The following is a 19816-nucleotide window of genomic DNA, read 5'->3' as shown; positions in this document are numbered from 1 at the left end:
AGATGGAGCAGTACTTTTTTCCTTTCTAAATGAAATTCAAAACTTGCAAATTCCGTGGGCCTTATCACTATCGAAGATGAAGACATTCCGAAGGACGACATACAGATCCGTTGAAGCCCATAGAACGACATGTCCACCCAGGAAGGCCCACACCGCAGCGGCTCAGCCTGCCTCATATCCACCGTCCAACCAACCATCGGACGGCCAGCAACCCAGCACACCACAAAGCCGTCCTTTCTAGGCCTCTGGATTCTGGAAACTTCGCCGTTGCGTGCGTCATCTCCTTCCTCCTAAACCCGTCCGCCCACCTCTATTCCTTACAAAAACCCTAACCCCCCTTATCCTTTCTGGCGTCTCTCTCTCTCTCTCTCTCTCTCTGACTCTCTCTCACTCACTCGCCCCGCGTGTCTCCCATGGAGCCGGCGCTTGGCAGGAGCTTGGGCGCGTCGTCGGTGGCGGCGCTGCGGCCGTGCGCGGCAAGGACGCCGGGCGCGACCTCTGTCGCGCCGCGGGTGAGCGGGGCGGTGAGGCGCGCGAAAGGGGTGAGGTGGGAGGCGGGGAGGAGTAGCGGGAGGCCGCTGCGTGTGAGGTGCGATGCGGCCGTGGCGGAGAAGCCCGCCGGGGAGGAGGCGGCTGAGGAGCAATTTGAGTATCAGGCGGAGGTGAGTTGTGTCGGGTCGAGGGTTCATCGGTTATGGTGGAGCATTTATAGTTTACTTTTTGTGTAGCCTTTGAAGTACTGGATTATGATATTTATTGGAGTTTGGGTGAGTATGTACTATGTGTAGAATTGTATAAATGGAAAGAGGGTTGCCTCATTTATGGTTAGTTTTTAATTCAGACGATTTTGTTAAACATTTTTGTTGCCGAAGTTGTGAGATATTTCATGTTGAGTGTTAGAAGACCATTTACAGTTTTTCTGCTTAATAATTGCCAAATCTGCAAGGAGAGCTTAATTGTCTAGCTTTAATGTACATGTAGGGGATTGTGTGTGTCAGCTAGTAAGTTATGTTTTTTTTTAATAATTCTTGGGCTGGCCGGTGAATCTATGTTTGTTCCTATTTGTGCCCTGTAGGTGAGCCGCTTAATGGATTTGATCGTCCATAGTCTGTACAGTCACAAGGAAGTGTTTCTCAGGGAGCTTGTAAGGTTAGCAACCTTGCCGAGATATACAGTTGGATGACCTAAATTGCTATTTATAATTTGTTGATTTGGTGTCTTGACTGCTTTGCCACTTACCTGGTGCTCTTTTTAGTAACGCGAGTGATGCATTGGATAAGCTGCGGTTTCTCGGTGTTACTGATTCATCTTTACTCGCTGATGGCGGTGAGTTGGAAATAAGGATTAAATCAGACCCAGAAGCTGGAACAATTACTGTGACGTAAGTTTATGTTTCCAGTAGATGTGCATGTCTTTTTTTGTGCAGATATGTTCATAACCGTGTTTGCTGATGATTCTTACAGTGATACTGGCATTGGCATGACGAAAGATGAGCTCAAGGACTGCCTTGGTACAATTGCTCAGAGTGGTACCTCAAAGTTTTTGAAGGCTCTCAAGGTGGTGTGTTGTTTCTTTGGTTTCCATTTTGGATATATCTGTTAGCAATGCGTATGAAATATGGCACTGTTTGCATGATTATTTAATTGTTTCTTTACTAATGTCAAATTAATCTTTGTTCAGGAGAACAAGGAGGTTGGGGCTGACAATAGTCTAATTGGCCAGTTTGGCGTTGGATTTTATTCAGCTTTTCTTGTAGCCGAGAAGGTATGAAATATCTCTTTGTACCACTATATTTGTGAAATATATTGCTGTCATATGTCTCTGTTTTAACACGAACTGAATTGTTTTCAAATGTGTGTCGCAGGTTGTGGTGTCCACAAAAAGCCCAAAAACGGATAAACAGTATGTATGGGAAGCTGCTGCTGACAGTAGCTCTTACGTCATCAAGGAAGAGACTGATCCTGAGAAAATGCTTACTCGTGGAACTCAGATTACTCTCTTTTTAAGAGTATGTTCACCTGATATGTTATGTAGTGATGGCCTTTTTTTCAATTTAATAGAAATCTTACATGCTTTCTACTTATGCAGCCTGATGATAAGTACGAGTTTGCTGACCCTACAAGGATTCAAGGCTTAGTTAAGAACTACTCTCAGTTTGTGTCATTCCCCATATATACATGGCAGGAGAAATCAAGAACTATTGAGGTAGGTTCTTGATGGTGCCTTCTTACCAATTCTTTCAATAATACAAGTTACTTAGTGCCACCACCATGTGTCACCTTTTCATTTCTTTAACTGATTTGAGCTTGCTTCACAGGTCGAAGAGGATGAAGAGTCAAAAGAAGGTGAAGAGGCAACTGAGGTTAGTTACCCTAAATGAACTTCTTCTAGTTCTCATTATGTTTGTAGTGACTTCACTTTTTGCATCTGCTACAACTTCCATGTACAGGGTGAAAAGGAGAAAAAGAAGAAGACCATTACTGAGAAATACTGGGACTGGGAACTGGCTAATGAAACAAAGCCCATATGGGTAATTCTGCAATTATTGTTGTTTAGTCATTGCAACTTCTGTCATGCATGCTATGAACTGTACCTATTTGGTTCCTTCGATATCTCTCCACAAAGCAAGTTTTATATGCCATGGAATAATTGTGAGATCCCTCTCCTTCACTGATGTGGTTTCAGTCCCACATGCTCTTGAGACAATCAGTGGCATATGAGGATGATGCAAACATTCTGTGGCACTTATGTAATTCTGCCAAAACCACATGCATGCTAGATGCTATGTGTTTGTAAGAAAGCAAATAGTTAAATTAAGTTTCCTCCGTGCAGATGAGAAATCCAAAGGAAATCGAGAAAGCCGAATACAATGAGTTCTACAAGAAGGCGTTCAATGAGTTCCTAGATCCTCTTTCCTACACTCACTTCACAACAGAGGTATGTGAATTCATTAAACATCACATTGTTAACTCCTGTGTACATTGGATATTGTGGATAATATGATCTTGTGTGTTAACAGGGCGAGGTGGAATTTAGGAGTGTTATCTACATTCCAGGAATGGCACCGATGAGTAACGAGGAGATAATGAATCCCAAAACCAAAAATATCCGGTTATATGTCAAAAGAGTATTCATCTCCGATGACTTTGATGGTGAACTGGTACACGATCTTGCAACACTCAACATAGTACTTTTGGAGATGCAATATATCGTCTTGGCTTTGTTTTTTACTGTTTGTTGATTAAGGTGGATTAGATTTCTTAGTTAAGCATGTATTTTGCAGTTTCCCCGGTACTTGAGCTTTGTGAAAGGTGTTGTTGATTCAAATGACCTTCCCCTCAATGTTTCTCGGGAGATTCTTCAAGAAAGTCGAATTGTAAGCTATGGAAATTTCTCTGCTCTTATACCTGCAAATTGTAGACTCTCAAGGTTATTTTTTAGTTGGTGGTAATTTATGTTGTTGCCTTATTCAGGTAAGAATTATGCGCAAGAGACTTGTCAGGAAGACATTTGATATGATTGAGGAGATTTCTGAAAAAGAGGACAAGGAGGTAAAACAGTAGCTTTTCCATTTTTCTGATCGTTCCTATACTCTCAGTACTGAAGCTCTGTTCTTTATACTGCAGGACTACAAGAAGTTCTGGGAGAGCTTTGGAAAGTTCATCAAGCTTGGTTGCATTGAGGACACAGGAAATCAGAAGCGCCTTGCCCCACTCCTACGCTTCCCCTCTTCTAAAAATGAGGGAGACATGATTAGTCTTGATCAATATGTAGAGAACATGCCAGAGAACCAAAAGGCAATCTATTACATTGCTACAGATAGTCTCCAAAGTGCAAAGACTGCTCCGTTCTTGGAAAAGCTGGTCCAGAAAGACATTGAAGTATGCACATGAAATAATAATGATGTTACATGAACTGCCTGCCATTTCTTTCCTTGCTTTGACTAATGGTTGCTGTTTGTCCATAGGTTCTTTACCTTATTGAGCCAATTGATGAGGTTGCCATTCAGAACTTACAGACTTACAAAGAGAAGAAGTTTGTTGATATAAGCAAAGAGGACCTGGAATTGGGTGAGGGAATTATTGAAATTTGTTCATTTTCTTGTAAACTGTTCAATTATTATTTGCATCATATTATCTATATTTACTTTTGCAGATGATGAAGATGAGGACAGTACAGAAAGCAAGCAGGAATACACTCTCCTGTGTGACTGGGTAAAACAACAACTTGGTGACAAGGTGGCAAAGGTTCAAATATCAAAGCGTCTCAGCTCTTCTCCATGTGTACTTGTATCTGGCAAGTTTGGTTGGTCCGCCAACATGGAAAGGTAGGTTTAATTCCTTGTATGAACGGATGCTTGTGTTGGAGAATCTTATACTTCCTGATGCATGCTTTTCAAAATTTACAGGCTTATGAAGGCACAAACACTTGGTGACACATCAAGCTTAGAGTTCATGAGGGGAAGAAGGATTTTTGAAATTAATCCCCAACATCCAATTGTCAAGGATTTGAATGTAAGATTAATTACTCATAGCATTAATCAATAATAAAATGTACTAGGCTGATATGTTTGACAACTAACATGAATACAAATAACCATTGCAGGCTGCTTGCAAAAATGAGCCTGAAAGTGTTGAAGCCAAGAGGGCTGTCGAACTTCTATATGAGACCGCTCTGATCTCCAGTGGATATACTGTAAGTACATCGAGCACATTCTTGTGTTTCACCGTCATTGCCAAAAATTAATTTACCCTAATCTCTTGAGTTTTTTTACTGGTTTGTCCAGCCTGAAAGTCCGGCTGAATTGGGTGGCAAGATTTACGAGATGATGTCAATTGCTCTTGGTGGGAGATGGGGTAGGTCTGACACTGAAGCTGACACAACCAATGAGACCACAGAGGCTGACTCATCCGAAGGCCCCGTAACTGAGGTGATTGAGCCTTCTGAAGTGAGGCCTGAGAGTGACCCATGGAGGGATTAGTGAGTTACTCTCTCAGGCATCCTTGTTAGACCTTCAGATTTTGTTATTATGGGAGATAAAATCATGGGCTAGAGAACATGGTTTGGTCATAAATTTTTACAGGGTCGCTGCCAGGAGCCAGGAAATTTTGTAGGTGTAGACTCGCTGGCCACTTCCATTATTTTAGGGGTGGTCTTATCAATAAAACATGAAGTATAATTACTTTGCCACAAAGTCGTCATCTGCTGCTCTAAGAACTTCTGTGGGTGTTACTCTTGTTTTTCTTTTTACAACAGTTGCTACTGATTACTGAATATCTTTTCTGGTATCGAATGGTACAGCTTGTATTCTGGACTTTACAAGTGGCATTATTTTATGGTACAGTAAGAATGGGATCCAAAATGCCTGATGAAACCGAAGTGTTTCTCCATAGTGGCTGTTTGCTAATGGACTAATTTTGATGACTACCTTCCATTGGTGTACTCTAATTAATCATTAGGCAGAATTATCTGGATGTTCCATGGGTAGCATCCTAATGAATTAAGTTTCACTGACTCGGAAATGCTAACCCATATGGTATGTAAATTTGCTTGTGCAATTTAGTTAAACCGCCGGCCTGTTTATCGGAGTTAAAAGTGTATTGAACGTAGGCTGTTTGAAATATGGTCCATAATAGAATATACATAGACATCGCCTTAAATGATACTCAACTTGGCAGTAGAAAACAAAAAGGTCAACTTTTATGCCTTCTCAGCTTGGCAGTAGCTTGCTTGCGTAAGCAGGTAAGATAGGACCAAATGAAATTAGATAACCCCTTAAGTTTCAATCAACTGCTCACTTTACAAAACGTTTTGCCCACCCCTTTCAGATTTTGGTGACAAATTGGCATTCTATATCTATTCAGATTACTCTCAGCTAGGATTGCTGCCCCTGTTGCTAAATTTCAGTTCTGAAAACAATTGAATCTCATGTACTAGGCAATCAAACTAGACAGTGCTGCTCCTGCATTCGCGTCAACTTAAATATGAAACCCATCATGATCTGTCCTGATGCTCATATCTTCAGAACCTATCACCAATGGAGGATATGCCATTTGCACCGCGCCATGGAATGGTCGACCCAGATGCATCTGTTTAAGGATCAGAAAACTCCAAACTCCATCAACGAGTTACCGATGAACGGCCACTGGCGTAATAAGTTACAGTCGTGCAATTTGGTGCAAACCTGGGATGCCGGCTCCTGGGAGAATGACTGCATGAGTGCTCTGAGCGTATCTGGGTTGGCCATGCCATGAACATCTCCCTGGAGCATGCCTGGTTGGGATGGTTTGGGCATCATCTCCTGGGAGAATGAGAGTCCCATGGGACCAGTTGAGGAAGCCCACGAAAATGGAAGAATCTGTCATCAAGAAGCATAGGCATGGTTAAAGGAATCCGTTCATCTCTGATGACGAAAGGAAAGGGATGAAACAACTTTAAATGGTTGCATACATCCTTGGCAAGAAGCAATTCTATGTCGACGCCGAGCCTCGGGTTGACCGTGGAGAGCTTCATCGATAGAAACTGCGAAGCATTGGAGAAGGATGATTCCGTGCTTTATTTGCTGATGAATTTCCCAGGCATTCACTATTTTTTTTCGAACCGGAGTCCAAAGGACTCAATCTATTGATTAAGCAGAAGAGAGTTGCCCAGTTAATTAACGGAAAACCGGGCAAAAACCGTCAGGCATTCACTATAAAAGATGTTCATTCGTACGTACCTCCACCTGCCTTTGCAGGGACTGGACGTAGTTGATGATCTCGTCGAGCATCACAGCCTTCCCGGTGACCTGATCAAATTCAGTTCAGGGAAACACAGCCTCATCGTCAGTCGTTCTCATTGCAGAAGCTCACATACAAGAATCTGAAATGCTAAAGCTTTTCTTGTGCTAGAAGACTCACCTTGCTGCATCCGGGAACAAGGTCCTGCAGAAGCTTCATCCTCTCGCTGATCTTCTCCCTCCTCAACTGCTCACAACATTTGCAGATTTCAGCCTCGTGTCTGTTCCAAACAAGCCCTGAAATCTGAAGAAAATGTGTAGTGTTTCAAGGTAGCTGGTGTACCTTCTCTGCAATGCTGTGGCTGTTGGTCGCCTGCTCGCTCCTGGCCCTGACATGGACGTACCCTTCCTTCTGTCGCTCGCCGGCTCCCTTCCCTTTCGACTGGCCGGTCGCCGCCGCTGCCGCCGGACCGGCCTCTTCTTCGCCCTTGGCGTCCTTGCCTCTCTCAGTCTCCTCTGCCCCATTCGACGTCTTGGCATGATCCGTTCCAGAGACCTTCAAACCACAACGTCAAGAACACATAAATCATAATCGCATCTCAAGGCGCTTCAAGAACCAACCACGAGAGAAACTTATGTACAGGAAGTAAGCGAGCGAGCACCTCGTCTGATCTCCTCCTCTTCTTCTTGGAGTCCGCCGGGAAATGCTCGTATCCGGCCGCCGCCTGTGACGCCTGGAGCCCGTGCTCCGGCGGGAAGAGGCTCCCGCCTGCGGCCGTGCGCCTGGAGACCGAAGCCCACGCGAAGGAATCCATGTCGCGCCGCGCCGGCGCGGCATGGGAGCTGGCCGTGAAGCTCTGCCACGCTATGGGCAGCACGCTGTGACCAGAAGAAGCGTATGATCTCTCCACTCCGACCCCATCGCCATTGGCACCATCCATCATCCTGCTCTCTCTTCCAAGACGAAGAAGACGAGAGCCAAGGGGAGATCAAATGGATGTTGTAGGAGAGCTTGGGTATTTATTTACAGCCCGAGGCAGGGCAGGGCAGGGAGGACCGGAGGAGGCTCTGTTTGTTTTCGAGTCGAGTCTCTCTGCCTTTAATCATGCTGTTTTAACCTCCCTCTGCTTTCGTTTGCGTGCTAATTACTACTGGTAAAGCTCAAGGCGATGTGCATTGGCATCCTGGGTTCTCTGACAGGTGCCAACTTGCAACAGCCATTGTTTAGTCTGCTGCTGCCTTTCTCATGCATCGCTGTAAATCCTGTCCCTTGCCCCTCTCATCATTATTTGACCGTTATTATTATTACTAGCATTAAATACTTAAGAGGTATTTTCTTTGTTGCAATTCTGCATTGCAAAAGTTTCTGAAGCGTCAGTTCTGCATGGGATTTTCTTTTCCTGCTAGTTTAAGGTTACCAGCTGAGATGCTGTTGCCCTTCCCCTACCTTTTGCTCTACACTAAACTAAACTATCATTAGCCTCGGGGTCTGTGACGCCCCGAATCTAATCTTTTGATTAGTAAAGCAAAGCAGACCACCAAAACCAACCCATGCACTTCTTTTATTCGCTCCAAGCACGCTGTCTTTTTTACAGGATCGTTTTACTGTAACCATCCCAAACTTTGCCATTTGCTGCAACAACCTTTCAAACCAGTTGGGCAGCCCAGCAAATCTTCTGGTTCAGAAGCAAACACCCAGCAGTGCCTTTTGGGCGTAAAATTAAAATTCCCACTGCTCCTGGAACAGTATGCTAGTAGTAGTACAGGTGATGATAAATTGGAGAGAAGTGACCAGCAAGCTATTTATCGTACTGCAATGCAAATCATCGCCCTTTTTCCGGTTTTCCCTCTCTTTTTGCGAGATCTCCCGACCCCCTCTTTGCTTGGAGCAGCTCCACCTTTCGGTTTTGTACGTTGTTCCTTCTTTTCCCTGTGGCGCCCGGCTTGACTTCCCTTAGCGGCAACCTGCTACAAACTGCCGGGCTACAAAAGGGGGGAAAGGAACTGATGGAGGACGGCAACGTCGCAACGAAGCTGACCGGTTGGACGCGAGCTGAGAGGTGAAAAGATGGCACTTCTAAGTACTCCTTCAAGGCCCTAGCAAGAACTTGGACCTTGACCATGATCTGGGCAAGCTAGCTAGTTACTACTCTGTAGATCACCAGCAAGCTTTCAGAGGAATCATGACCGACTCTTGAATTTTCTTCTAGGTCCATCTCTGGACGTGGCATTGGGCACTGGCTCTAACACGCCACATCAGTATGTCACCCAACAAAACACAAAATGCTAGAGGAAGCTTATGCGATACACCCAGTCAATTCAAGGCTTCAAGCTTGCATTGCCTCTCGGACTCTCGTTGTCTTGGACTCCAAATCTGACTACTCCCTCCCTCACATCCACGTTAGTTAATTCGGAACGGAAGGAATACAATCATCGGTAATTTTTTCTTTTTAGAAAACATAGTACAAACGCAATCATTCACACACACGCACGTATCCTCACCTCTATGAACGCACGCACGCAAACCCTATTCCTGTTACGAAATCCGGCGGAGCACGATCAAGGATGACACCGAGGCACGATATTTGTTAACGAGATTCGACTGAAGTCTACATCCCCGGGGCATGACAATGGACGCTCCTCCCCCCATAATACCGCAACACCGGCCACCCTGGGCGCCGGCACAAAGCCGCCGGCTCCCCCTGCGAGTCTATTGCTATTATGTTGTCATAGTCTTTTTAAGCTACTCCGCGGTGCCTTTATGAGGAAATTACACTACGGGTCCATGAATTTGGCAGCGATGTTTAATTTCATCCATTAATTTGAAAGCTGTTTAGATGACTCACTAAACTTGGCAGTTTTGTTTATTTTAGTCCAAATGGCCAAGCTGGCATGTGTCGTGAACATGGCCGGCGTGTGAGGTTTTTTTTTTCTCAATTTTCTGGTTATGAACCTTTTCTGTTTAACCCTCTCGAATCTCCAGAATGGGGAGACACTGCCCTTGCCGGTGAACCCACTTCGGGCCGGCACACGTGGCGTCCACGCGAATGGCTCTGTCGATAGGTTCAGCGGTGGCTACTCGAACGGTCAGATCCACGTCACATGCCATCATGACCGAATTTCGCCCGAATCTGGCCATTTGGACTAAAATGAGCAAAGCTGTCAAGTTTAGTGAGTCAGTTGAGAAGTTTTCAAGTTAATGAATGAAACTGAACATCGTTGCCAAGTTCATGAACCCGCAGTGTAATTTCCTCTGCCTTTATATATTAGGCTCGGGTTACACGTGTTCGACTCTAACACCTAACCCTCCGCTAATTCTAAGTCCAATTGTAACCCTACTCGTACACATATTCGACGCATATCTCAACAAACTCCACCTTGGCGAATATTTCCCTCGCCATCTTGAAGCCGTCATGCACGATCCTCCGTGTACCTTGGACTTGAAACATCAATCATGAGCTCCACTGTTACTTCCTTGACATCACATGACTCCACTTGCAACTGTAGTCCCTCCTCTTATTCATTAACAATCAATGCTGCCGCAAAAAATAAGTTCTCCAAACTCTTTCCTTGTGTTCCTAACTTTCCAGAGTATCCGTTCAACGCCATCACACACCGATCATAAAGTCACCATATCCGACAACACCGATGTATCGTCACCCTGGTAGTCTCTTCCTTGATCTATGTGAAAGTGAACAACTCACATATTAGATACACATAAGAGTTACCTGAACTCATCATCCTCGCTATTGTTGACTGCCCGCATGAAACTTGAAGGAATTTCGCTGTCACCCTTGAGTCACCTTGAGTCAATTTCATAGTTGTCTCATCCTTTTCGGATAGTCTTCTACGTGTCCCACGGCTATAGCACTCCACCTCCTACTGCATCCCATCGCCTGCACTTTGCCATGTGCATCGAACATCACAGAATATACGGCCATGTGCTCTCTGGGCCTTTGACAATCCAGACTTTCAAAAAAAACACTTTCTCAGATTCTCCATGGCCGACTCTTGTCCATCACTTCAGACCGTCCTGATAGACCCAGTCACCAATTTGAACCTGGTACTCGCCAACACTGCTTCAGCACCCCTGCACACATGTCAAACCACTGTCTGACGCATATGCTCTGGTCTGTTGCTGTGTCCCGTGCTTATCGCACACCTCGCCACTATCACCGCGTCGAGCATCTGCAATCTTGGCCAAGATCTACTGGGTAGCATACCCACGCCATCTCAGGCCCCACTGCGCCACGTGTTGCCACGCCACAGAATTCGGACACCATCAGCTCTCACACTCCTATGTCGTTGTCACCGATCTTCTGTCCTCTTCTATTCCGACCGACATCCCCGTCGATCTGTCAGACTGTTGTCTGACCCCAGCCGAACTTGTCCGATTGCAACCGTGCTCCACCTTGCGTCGTGCCATCCCAACATCAAGTGTATTGCTCGACACCTTGTAGATACACGATCATCACGACACGTTTCAGGCTACTCCTAGCCTTATACGTGCGCTGTCTCTCGTCACTTGAAGCCATGCTGCACGCACCCAACGTCCTGTCAAAACTCTTGACAAACCATCACTAGTCTGCTCTTCAAAGAAACTCATGAGGTCTCTTCGCCTCCGTATGCGATCTCGCAAAACATCTGCGCTCAAAAAATTCAATCTGCAACAATGACCTAATCTCTAATTGTCTGGTTTGCCCCTGGCTTTCCCAAGGTTTCTACCTTGCTTTGCCCAAGGCTTGCTTAGCAGCTCCGTGGATTTCCTCTCCGAGTCGTCCTGTCCTTTTTTCTTCGTGCCCTGCTCGGCCTGCCCGCGCCGCCGCACCGAAACCTGCTCGGCCTCCCTGCGATGCGAAGTCCGCCGCTACCGTGCCAGCTCTGGACTGCCAAATCCTCGAAACCGAGCCCAACACTGCATGCAACGCAGCGCCTGGATCCGACCTGCTCCTGTCCTGCCGCTGAAAAACAGCCCGGTACGCGCTGCACCGCCTGCTGCCTAAAGCTCCTTGGTCGAATCTGACTAGAGCCCAGCTCTTTATCTTCTGCTTGACCACGTGATGCTGCATGCTGCCCCTTCTTTTCTATTAATTTTATTTAATTGGAAGTCGAAGACTCCTGCTGCCCCACGATTTTTTCCGTGCGCTGCGCCTGCTGTCTCTTTTTTTTCCTGACACGTAAACAGGACTCCTGACTCGTATTTCAATCCATCTGCCACAGCCTTGCGATACATCTTTCCGACGAGTTAACCCTGTCACCTGTTTAGAGTGGCACCCTTTGCAAATTATATGCACAAATTCGTGTTACACCTTGTCCACCTGCATCGTCCGTTATATCGCGATGCGTCCTGACCGATCTATCCGGTCGTCCCTGCGTCTAGTCACCGGTCTGATCGCGAGCCGAAATCGTCGTCCGATCCGCGACGTCTTCTCGGCCACTTTGTCGGCCCGGTCACCACGCCTGGTCGATCCTTGCCAACTGCAGCCCATCGAACGGTTCAGGCCGCCTGCATGAAGTGTCTGACTCCACCGATCGCAAATTCGATTGCCGCCATGCTCCACCTTGCACCGCATTGGATGTTCAGCGGCGCCTATCGAGCATGATCCTCACACCTCCCACAAGATCTTCCGCATCCCCTCCACCTTACTCTGATAACACTTGTTACGAAATCCGGCGGATGCACGATCAAGGATGACACCGAGGCACGATATTTGCTAACGAGGTTCGGCCGAAGTCTACATCCCTGGGGCATGACTATGGGCTCTCCTTCCCCCATAATACCGCAACATCGGCCACCCTGGTGCCGGCACAAAGCCACCGGCTCCCCCTGCGAGCCTGTTGCTATTATGTTGTCACAGTCTCTTTGTGCCACCCCGCGGTGCCTTTATATATTAGGCCCGGGTTACACGTGTTCGACTCCAACACCTAACCCTCCGCTAATTATTGTAGCCCTACTCGTACACATATTCGACACATATCTCAACAATCCCTATGAGGACTTTCGAGAGACTGGGCCGCCAGCAGATCATTTTAAGGCTGCATTTTTTTCGGCTTCTAGGACCGGCTTCTCCTATAAACTGCTCTCACCTAGCTTCCTGGAGAAGCCGCATCACAGATTTAGTTAGACCTCCAAAGTACTTTAGACCAAATTAGTTTGGCAGCCTAATCAAATTTAGGTGGCGGCTTCTCCATGAAACTGAGTGAGGGCAGCTTCTCAGAGAAGCCGGTCCAGGAAGCCGAAAAAAACTAGCCCTAATATTGACGAAGTCAGCATAGAAGTCTCGTAGTTGACGGGTACGTCACTCTCACTAAAAACACAACGCCGGTTAAACACTAAAATAAATCCAGAAAAATACAACACTCATGGACTGATTCCACCACAAGAAACCAATTTCGCAATCTTCGGTGATTCTAGCAATATTGTCGGCACCAGCACCTGCCCGCTGCAGCCTTGCGGGCTTCTGACAAGGGCGCGTATATGACCTACCCTTTCCTTCTTCCCTTTCTATTGCCTGGTCGCCGCCGGGCTGGTCTCTTGGCTCGGCGTCTCTCCTCTGCCGCATTCGCCGTCTTGACTTCATTCGTTCCAAGAACCTCCAGATCACATAATCGCATAAGCATCGTGCCGCTCACGACGCTCAAGAATCAAGGAGACAAGGAGTGGGGAATTGTTAACGACCCAGTGCCGCCAGCAGCTGAAGGAGACAGGCACTTCACCAAAAGCCGCTATAGAAGGTGGGCCGGCGAGAAGCCCATTTGCGACAGAGGTGGCCAAAATACCGTCCGGTCTGTCCCACTAACCAATTCCGCCCTTTTATTTTCGAGGAAGTAATTCCTCCCTTTTCATCTCCTTAATTTTCTACGATTCGTAACCGAGTCATCCGCCCGTGCAGCCCGAAGCAAAAACAAAACCGGAGTCCTGATTGTACTACCGATCCAACTCTCAACCCAAGGTTGATTTAAGTCTCAACCCACGCGCTGGTCCCTTCCTCCCCCACACAACCCCCTTTTAGCCCCTTCCGCCTCTCACGTCCTCTGTTATCATCTTTTCCACGATAATTCTATCCAACCCTTCTGCAAGCGCCGGCCATTGTGTTTGAAGGTATGAGCTTGTTTTCATCCAGCAACTGGTTTAAATCTCCTTTACTTTTAGAATTTCAGTTTCTAGATTGTACATCTAGATCTGCTATAACATAAACCTGAAATAAACAGTTGGTTTTATCCTATTGCATTGCAGTATCTATCTTTCGGATAATGGCACCGGAGCACGAGCATGTCTCGGTTGCCGTCATGGCGGACGACGCTGCCGATAGGGCGAAGAGGCTTATCCTCGCTCTCCATCATTACGAAGATGTGCTCGGTGCTGAGGTTGTAGCGAATGCTATGGCTGATGGCACAAGGCTTGGCGTTAACAGGGCAGTAAGCGGTCAGCTTACCACCATGACACGTAGTGAGGCTGATATGTACGCTTCTGCTGCCGCCTCAGGTGGCGTGGCGGCTGGACTTCAAGCCATGGCTAATGGCTTTTCAAGGATTAGGATCGAAAGCAACGGACGTACACAAATTTCAATTGATTTTTTGCTGAGTTGTGATTATTAATTCAGATTTTATGAATTTCTAAAAGACTACTTCAAATCATTTAGCATTATAATTATTGTGGATTTTGTTTATAGCAAGGATCACTGAGTGCACACCGGGCCAAGCATGATGAAATCAATATCGTTGCTGCCACCGATACACGGGTAAGCGGTAATACAACCATTTTTTTGATTATTTTTACCCCCTCAGTCCAACAAAGGATGTCTCAACTTTGACTAAATTTGAATGCATCTATACACAAAGTCATGTCTAGATACATCCAAATATTGATAAACTTGAAACATCTTTTGTTGGACGGAGGGAGTAATAGATTTAAATGTTATCTTCTAAACTTTTTTTCATAAAAATTCATAATCTGTTTTTTGGATTTAACATCTTACTGAATCCAATCTGTAAAATAACTTCTTATACTTCAAGCACGACGACGTATTAGATGAAAACCTCTATTTAGTGCAAACTTGAAAACTTCCCGTCGCAGCCATTAGATCTCAAATATACGGTTTAGATGAAAAGGGGAACCTATAACCACTTAGACATTTTATGAAAAACCCACGAGTTAGGATTCTCTAAGGGATTTTCATAAAATGCATTTAAGTGAAAGTTTTACCTCATCCGTTTATTTATGGTCTAATGGATATGATTGGAAGTTTTCATGTTTGCACCGAATAGAGATTTTCACTTAATACGTCGCCTTCAATGACAATTATGTTGGTAAAATAATTATGATTATCATGTTGAGAAAGTTTACAAGAAATACATAAATTAATTGTGAGACATGAATCTTACATGTTTGTTCATCATAACCTCTAAATTAAAGTAAACACCATACATGTAAAATCTTTACTTTAAATAATTATAAATTATTTCTTCATGTACATTTACTTCATTTTGTTTCTTTAGTAAGGAATTTAGTGCTACATTTTGGTACAGGTAATGGTTGAACCTAGTTTTTATGAAATATAAATACTCCCTCCACGTCCCATATTAAGTGCCTAAGTATTACATGTATTTAATTAGACGTATTTTAGTATATAGATTCATCCATATTTAGACAAATTTGAATCACTTAATATGGGACGGAGGGATTGGTGTTTCAAAATGTATTCATGTTTTCTGATTGTATATATACACTCATGTGCTAATAATCTAATATAATATATACATATATACAAATACACATACCAATTTTAATTACTCACATTGAATATAATTTATCTTAGTATGTAAAAAGCTAATCGGAATTGTATTGTATCTTATTGTTATTTCAATTTGGGAGAGAAACAACTCGTTGTTTAGCCGTTTCATTCTGGCATTTTTTGTGGTGATGGCTACAATTTTAGTATCTGTCGTTGTCTTTAGAGGTGTTAAGTAATATGGTGTTTAATATCAGTTTGTTGACTATTGTTAATCTATTATTTTTGTAATTTTTTTGTGTCTATATTATGTTCGCAATTATATTTTCAGACCGACGAACTTTTGTTTTAATCATATAATCTTTATACTATTCCCTCCGTTCCTAAATTCTTGTCGTTGTTTTAGTACAGATTTGAACTAAAACAACGACAAGAATTTAGAAACAGAGAGAGTATCTCTTAATTTACACTTTGTGTCTGCACCTCATACGTCATCTGCTCCCGACGATCGCTCGCTTGGTTCCCGATGCCCCCGCGGGAAAAAAAACCCAGGCTTCCCTAGCAAAAAAAAAAGCTCTTCCCCGGCAACACACTGTTCCCCGTCTCAAACCAACCATTTTCTCATCCTCCCCCGCAGGCAGTGCATTTTGCACCCCGTAGGCAGTGCTAATGTGCTATACCCGCGTAGACAGTGTATCGAGCGGTCGCCGGTGCACCGCCGCCAGTGGAGACAATGCATTTTTCGAGGTATATATATATACTTCTTTCTCTATATATTAAATTGGAGTTGGTGGTGACGGTACGGTCGCCACCGTACGTTAACTTCGTTATTAAAATTACAACCAATACGGTCGCCACTGTAGGTTAACTTCGTTAAAATTACAACAAATATGCCACGGCCCGTTATTTTCTTTTCATCCAGTTTTTTTCACGATTTTTCTTACTCCGTCTTACAACCGACGCCACCACACCTGCATGCTGACCTCGACGGCGCTATGAATTGATTATATAGAAAATAAAAATAAATAGTTTGTGATTTTGTTGACCCGTAAGAACGCGCGGGCACATCTGCTAGTTCCTTATATATTGACAAACAACAATTACTAATAAAGTGCCCAAACAATATACGCGCCATGATCCAGAAGAGACTCGCTCCATCCCACGAATCAGATCATGTCGCGTACGTACGGCAGCCACTGACAGACAAATTACTCTGGACGCACACGTACACACGGCAAGCTAGCAAGCACGCAGGAGACGCTCTGGTGGCGTCTTATTTGCGCCGGAACGACCGATATATAAGCCGATCTGGCATCATTTCTGGCCGGCCGGTCTCTCAAGCGTAGACGAAGACGTCGAGCTGGAGGACAGCGTCGCCGCCGGCAGGTGCCCAGCTCCCCGTCTTCACCAGCACGTACCCCGTGGCCATCCTGAACCGGCCCGCGCCGCCCACAACAGAGAGCTCCCTAACAGGCGCCAGGACGGCGTTCCGGCCCATAACGGCCAGCGTGCTCCCGTTGTAAATCCCAGCGGTGAGCACCAGGTTCATGGACAACATCATCGCCGGGCCGCCGTCGCCGAGGCCATGGTTGCCGCCACGTAGAACCCCTGCGCGCGGCCCAGGGCCGTGGACGCCGGCCCAGGGCCCTCGGTGAGCGGGTCGTCCATCACCACCGTCCTCCCGAACCGCCCGGCCCCTCGGGAGCCCTGGGCCGCCGGGCCCGTGCCGTTGAGGACGGCCATGGCGCTGGGGTTGGGACCCGTGGTGGAGTCGTGCATGTACAGGTGCAGGCGGTGCGTGTCGACGGCCGCCGCCGCCATGAGCAGTAGTAGCGGAGGTACTAGAGCTGCGAGTAAGGTGATGATCAGACGGCCGAGAGCCATGCCTTGTCGATCGAGCTCTGATTGCTTTAGCTAATCAGTTAACTGGCAATTGCATGTGTCGTGTGTTGATATGATGTCGTCCTTAAATAGCATGCGGCCAAGGGCCTAGCTCCATACCGACATGGTGCCTGCAAGCCGCTTGGCATGCACTGCCAGAGTGACTGGAGCCTGGAATCTGCCGTGCTAACTGCAAAGTCGGCCTTGACATTTTTTACTGAATGAAAAAAAATCAAATTAATTTTGAATTTAAAATAATTTCAGAATAATAGGTGGTGGACAGTGATATGAAATACGGGTTTGCTATTGAGAAGTCGCCTGATTTTTAGTTAGAGATAAGTCGATGTGCTTGGCTGATAGATCTTAATCCAAGGACACTGAGTAGGAGAGGAGAGAGTAAAGATGACGCTCGCCTGTTAATCCAACGGTTTTGATGTGTCAACTGAGATTTAAGCATTTTTCTTAAAAATCAGGCGACTAAGATATATCCACACCCTACGATATATTCATACACTATAGTGTTTCGTACCTCACTGGTTGGTACCTTAAGACTAGAGAACGTATCAGGTGCACCCAGTCCGCCCGATCCACACGTGGGCCGTTGGATGGAAAAGAGACAGGATTAGATCAAAGATAGCCATTCGTCATTTTTCATTCAGACATTTAAGTTTGTTGCGAATCAACTCGTGCTCCACTTCCCGTGCCCAAACCTGGTGGGTGCCATGTTTGAGGGTCAAACGGCTGGGTATACTAGTGATACTGATGGATAATTAAAATGTGATGTACATCATACTACATCATTTTCACAAAGGTTGGCGTATTTGGTTTCGTTAAGACAAGACTTTGACCAATCCTAACTCAATTAATATTCGTTTTTTCATACATAAAAGTTCTTACTAATAATCATGGTTTCGCATATAGGTTACATATAAATAATCTAATTCTTGATTAAAAGTTTGTCTTAACGAAACCAAATACGCCAACATTTGTGAAAAGGATGGAGTATTATCATTAAACGATGCATGAACAATGTTTTTGGATAAACAGTTATTGCAGTCAATTTTTTTTGCGGGGAGTTATTGCAGTCATTATACAACAATTAATTTAAAAGTTGATATCGTGAGGGCGAACGGACCGACCGCGCCACCTACTCAGATCAAAGACACTAACGTTAGTTGGAAGCAGATCAGCTAGCTAGCAAGGCTGCTATTAAAAAAAAACTAGCCCCGTTCATTAGATCAAAGAACCAACATGAGTAGCTAGCTAGCTAGGCACATTTCCGTTCTTCGATCAGCCTCTAGCTAATCTTGCATCGAGAACGTACTATATATGTACTGAATTGTAAGTCAAAAAGGTCACACTGTTGGACAATTGCTTGCCAGTCTACCTACCACCAAAGCACATCAAGTAATGAGAACGAAAGGCAAACGTCAATAAGAACCTAAATTTCTACACTTCTTAAATTTCCACCATGGTAAACAGGCCCTCTAAAGGGTCATATTCTTCAAAGAAAACTTTTTAGAGCTTTTCTAATCAGAGTTGGGATTATCACTTCCATTCGAATTGATTACTACAGATCTAATTAATTCCATAGAAATAAATCTGGAGTTTTGCTATGTCCCTGGCAACTGCGGAATAGTAGGATTTAAATGCCACACTGGTCTAAAAGCATTTGTCCCTTGTGGTGGAACCAGCCCAACCAGGTTCAAGTCTCAGACTTGACATGTGTGCTCGCATTTACTTGAATTTATTGCAGGGTTTAACCGGGTTGTACTTTCAATGGGAGTGACGTATCCGTCAACTACGAGGCGCCTGTGGTGACTTCGTCAATCTCAAGATGATCTGCCGGCGGCCCAGTCTCTCGAAGGTAGTAACGTGTACGTGTGCGCGTTCATAGGGATGAGTGTACATGCATGTGTGTGAGTGCTTGCGTCCGTACTGTGTTTTCTAAAAAAAAAGCATTTGTCCCACTTCCTTCGGGCGAGCTATTGGCTTGAGAGCCTATATATAGTCGATATTCGGATAGGTGCATAAACTAATTTTTTGGAATTACAATACACGCATATTTTTGTGTGCATGTAAGAAAAAGTTGTTACACACTCTGGATTAAAACACAAGTTTAGTGCACAACTCTTTTTGACAGTGTTGTTGGATTTTGTCTTCTCTGTCCCAAAGATGTTTCTTTTTTTTTCCATAAAAATTACATCAGCAAAAGAACGAATAATTTTAGGAATTACGAAAAACAAATGCATAATCTATCCTAGTCCAGCAGGGCCAGTATTTGTTCCAACTTTCTTGGCTTCTCGTCTTTCAGAAAGTCCCCGTGTGCTCCGAGAGAAAAATAAAAGGTGATGAGTCCTTCTCTAACCACCTTTTTGTTTCTGACACCTCCTTCTCTCACCAGCTAATAGACTAGGACGCACCAACTAAACTTCCACTGGTGCCCAATACTCCAATCACGTGTTAAGGGGACGGAAACAGGAAT

At 45.0% G+C, this 19816-nt stretch overlaps 2 protein-coding genes, 1 long non-coding RNA gene and 1 pseudogene across 4 annotated transcripts; 2 read left to right on the top strand and 2 right to left on the bottom strand.

Annotated features, from left to right (window-relative positions):
• The first annotated feature begins 334 nt into the window (after positions 1–334).
• Positions 335–5319, top strand: LOC100825024 (heat shock protein 90-5, chloroplastic). Its single transcript, XM_003574628.4, has 19 exons — positions 335–662; positions 1076–1149; positions 1256–1381; positions 1464–1557; positions 1681–1764; positions 1865–2008; positions 2089–2205; positions 2318–2362; positions 2450–2530; positions 2833–2937; positions 3020–3160; positions 3284–3376; positions 3474–3551; positions 3627–3881; positions 3968–4070; positions 4156–4327; positions 4409–4514; positions 4606–4695; positions 4787–5319. Exons 1-19 carry the CDS (start codon positions 414–416, stop codon positions 4979–4981), a joined length of 2352 nt encoding a protein of 783 aa, XP_003574676.1. The 5' UTR covers positions 335–413; the 3' UTR covers positions 4982–5319.
• Positions 5320–5750: 431 nt separating this feature from the next.
• On the bottom strand, positions 5751–7812 carry LOC100844897 (transcription factor bHLH49). 2 transcript variants are annotated; one of them, XM_024461526.1, is made up of 7 exons: positions 7381–7812; positions 7062–7274; positions 6900–6965; positions 6719–6787; positions 6451–6562; positions 6185–6358; positions 5751–6089 (listed from the first exon to the last, which is right to left on the bottom strand). In XM_024461526.1, the coding sequence occupies exons 1-7, from the start codon at positions 7660–7662 to the stop codon at positions 6022–6024; spliced, it is 984 nt and encodes a 327-aa protein (XP_024317294.1). In that variant the 5' UTR covers positions 7663–7812; the 3' UTR covers positions 5751–6021. The 2 variants fall into 2 exon arrangements, with proteins under 2 accessions (XP_024317294.1, XP_014756140.1); XM_014900654.2 differs by having other exon boundaries at positions 6451–6522; positions 7381–7807.
• A 5819-nt stretch (positions 7813–13631) lies between these two features.
• On the top strand, positions 13632–15780 carry LOC112271823. Its single transcript, XR_002965295.1, has 2 exons — positions 13632–13820; positions 13956–15780. It is a non-coding gene; the product is annotated as an uncharacterized LOC112271823 (long non-coding RNA).
• A 706-nt stretch (positions 15781–16486) lies between these two features.
• On the bottom strand, positions 16487–17407 carry LOC100844588 (annotated as a pseudogene).
• Positions 17408–19816: the final 2409 nt, after the last annotated feature.

This window comes from Brachypodium distachyon, chromosome 3, assembly GCF_000005505.3.
Source record: "Brachypodium distachyon strain Bd21 chromosome 3, Brachypodium_distachyon_v3.0, whole genome shotgun sequence".
Taxonomy (NCBI): Eukaryota; Viridiplantae; Streptophyta; class Magnoliopsida; order Poales; family Poaceae; genus Brachypodium; species Brachypodium distachyon.
The sequence above is the reverse complement of the archived record's forward strand: the minus strand, read 5'-3'. Positions and strand labels throughout refer to the sequence as shown.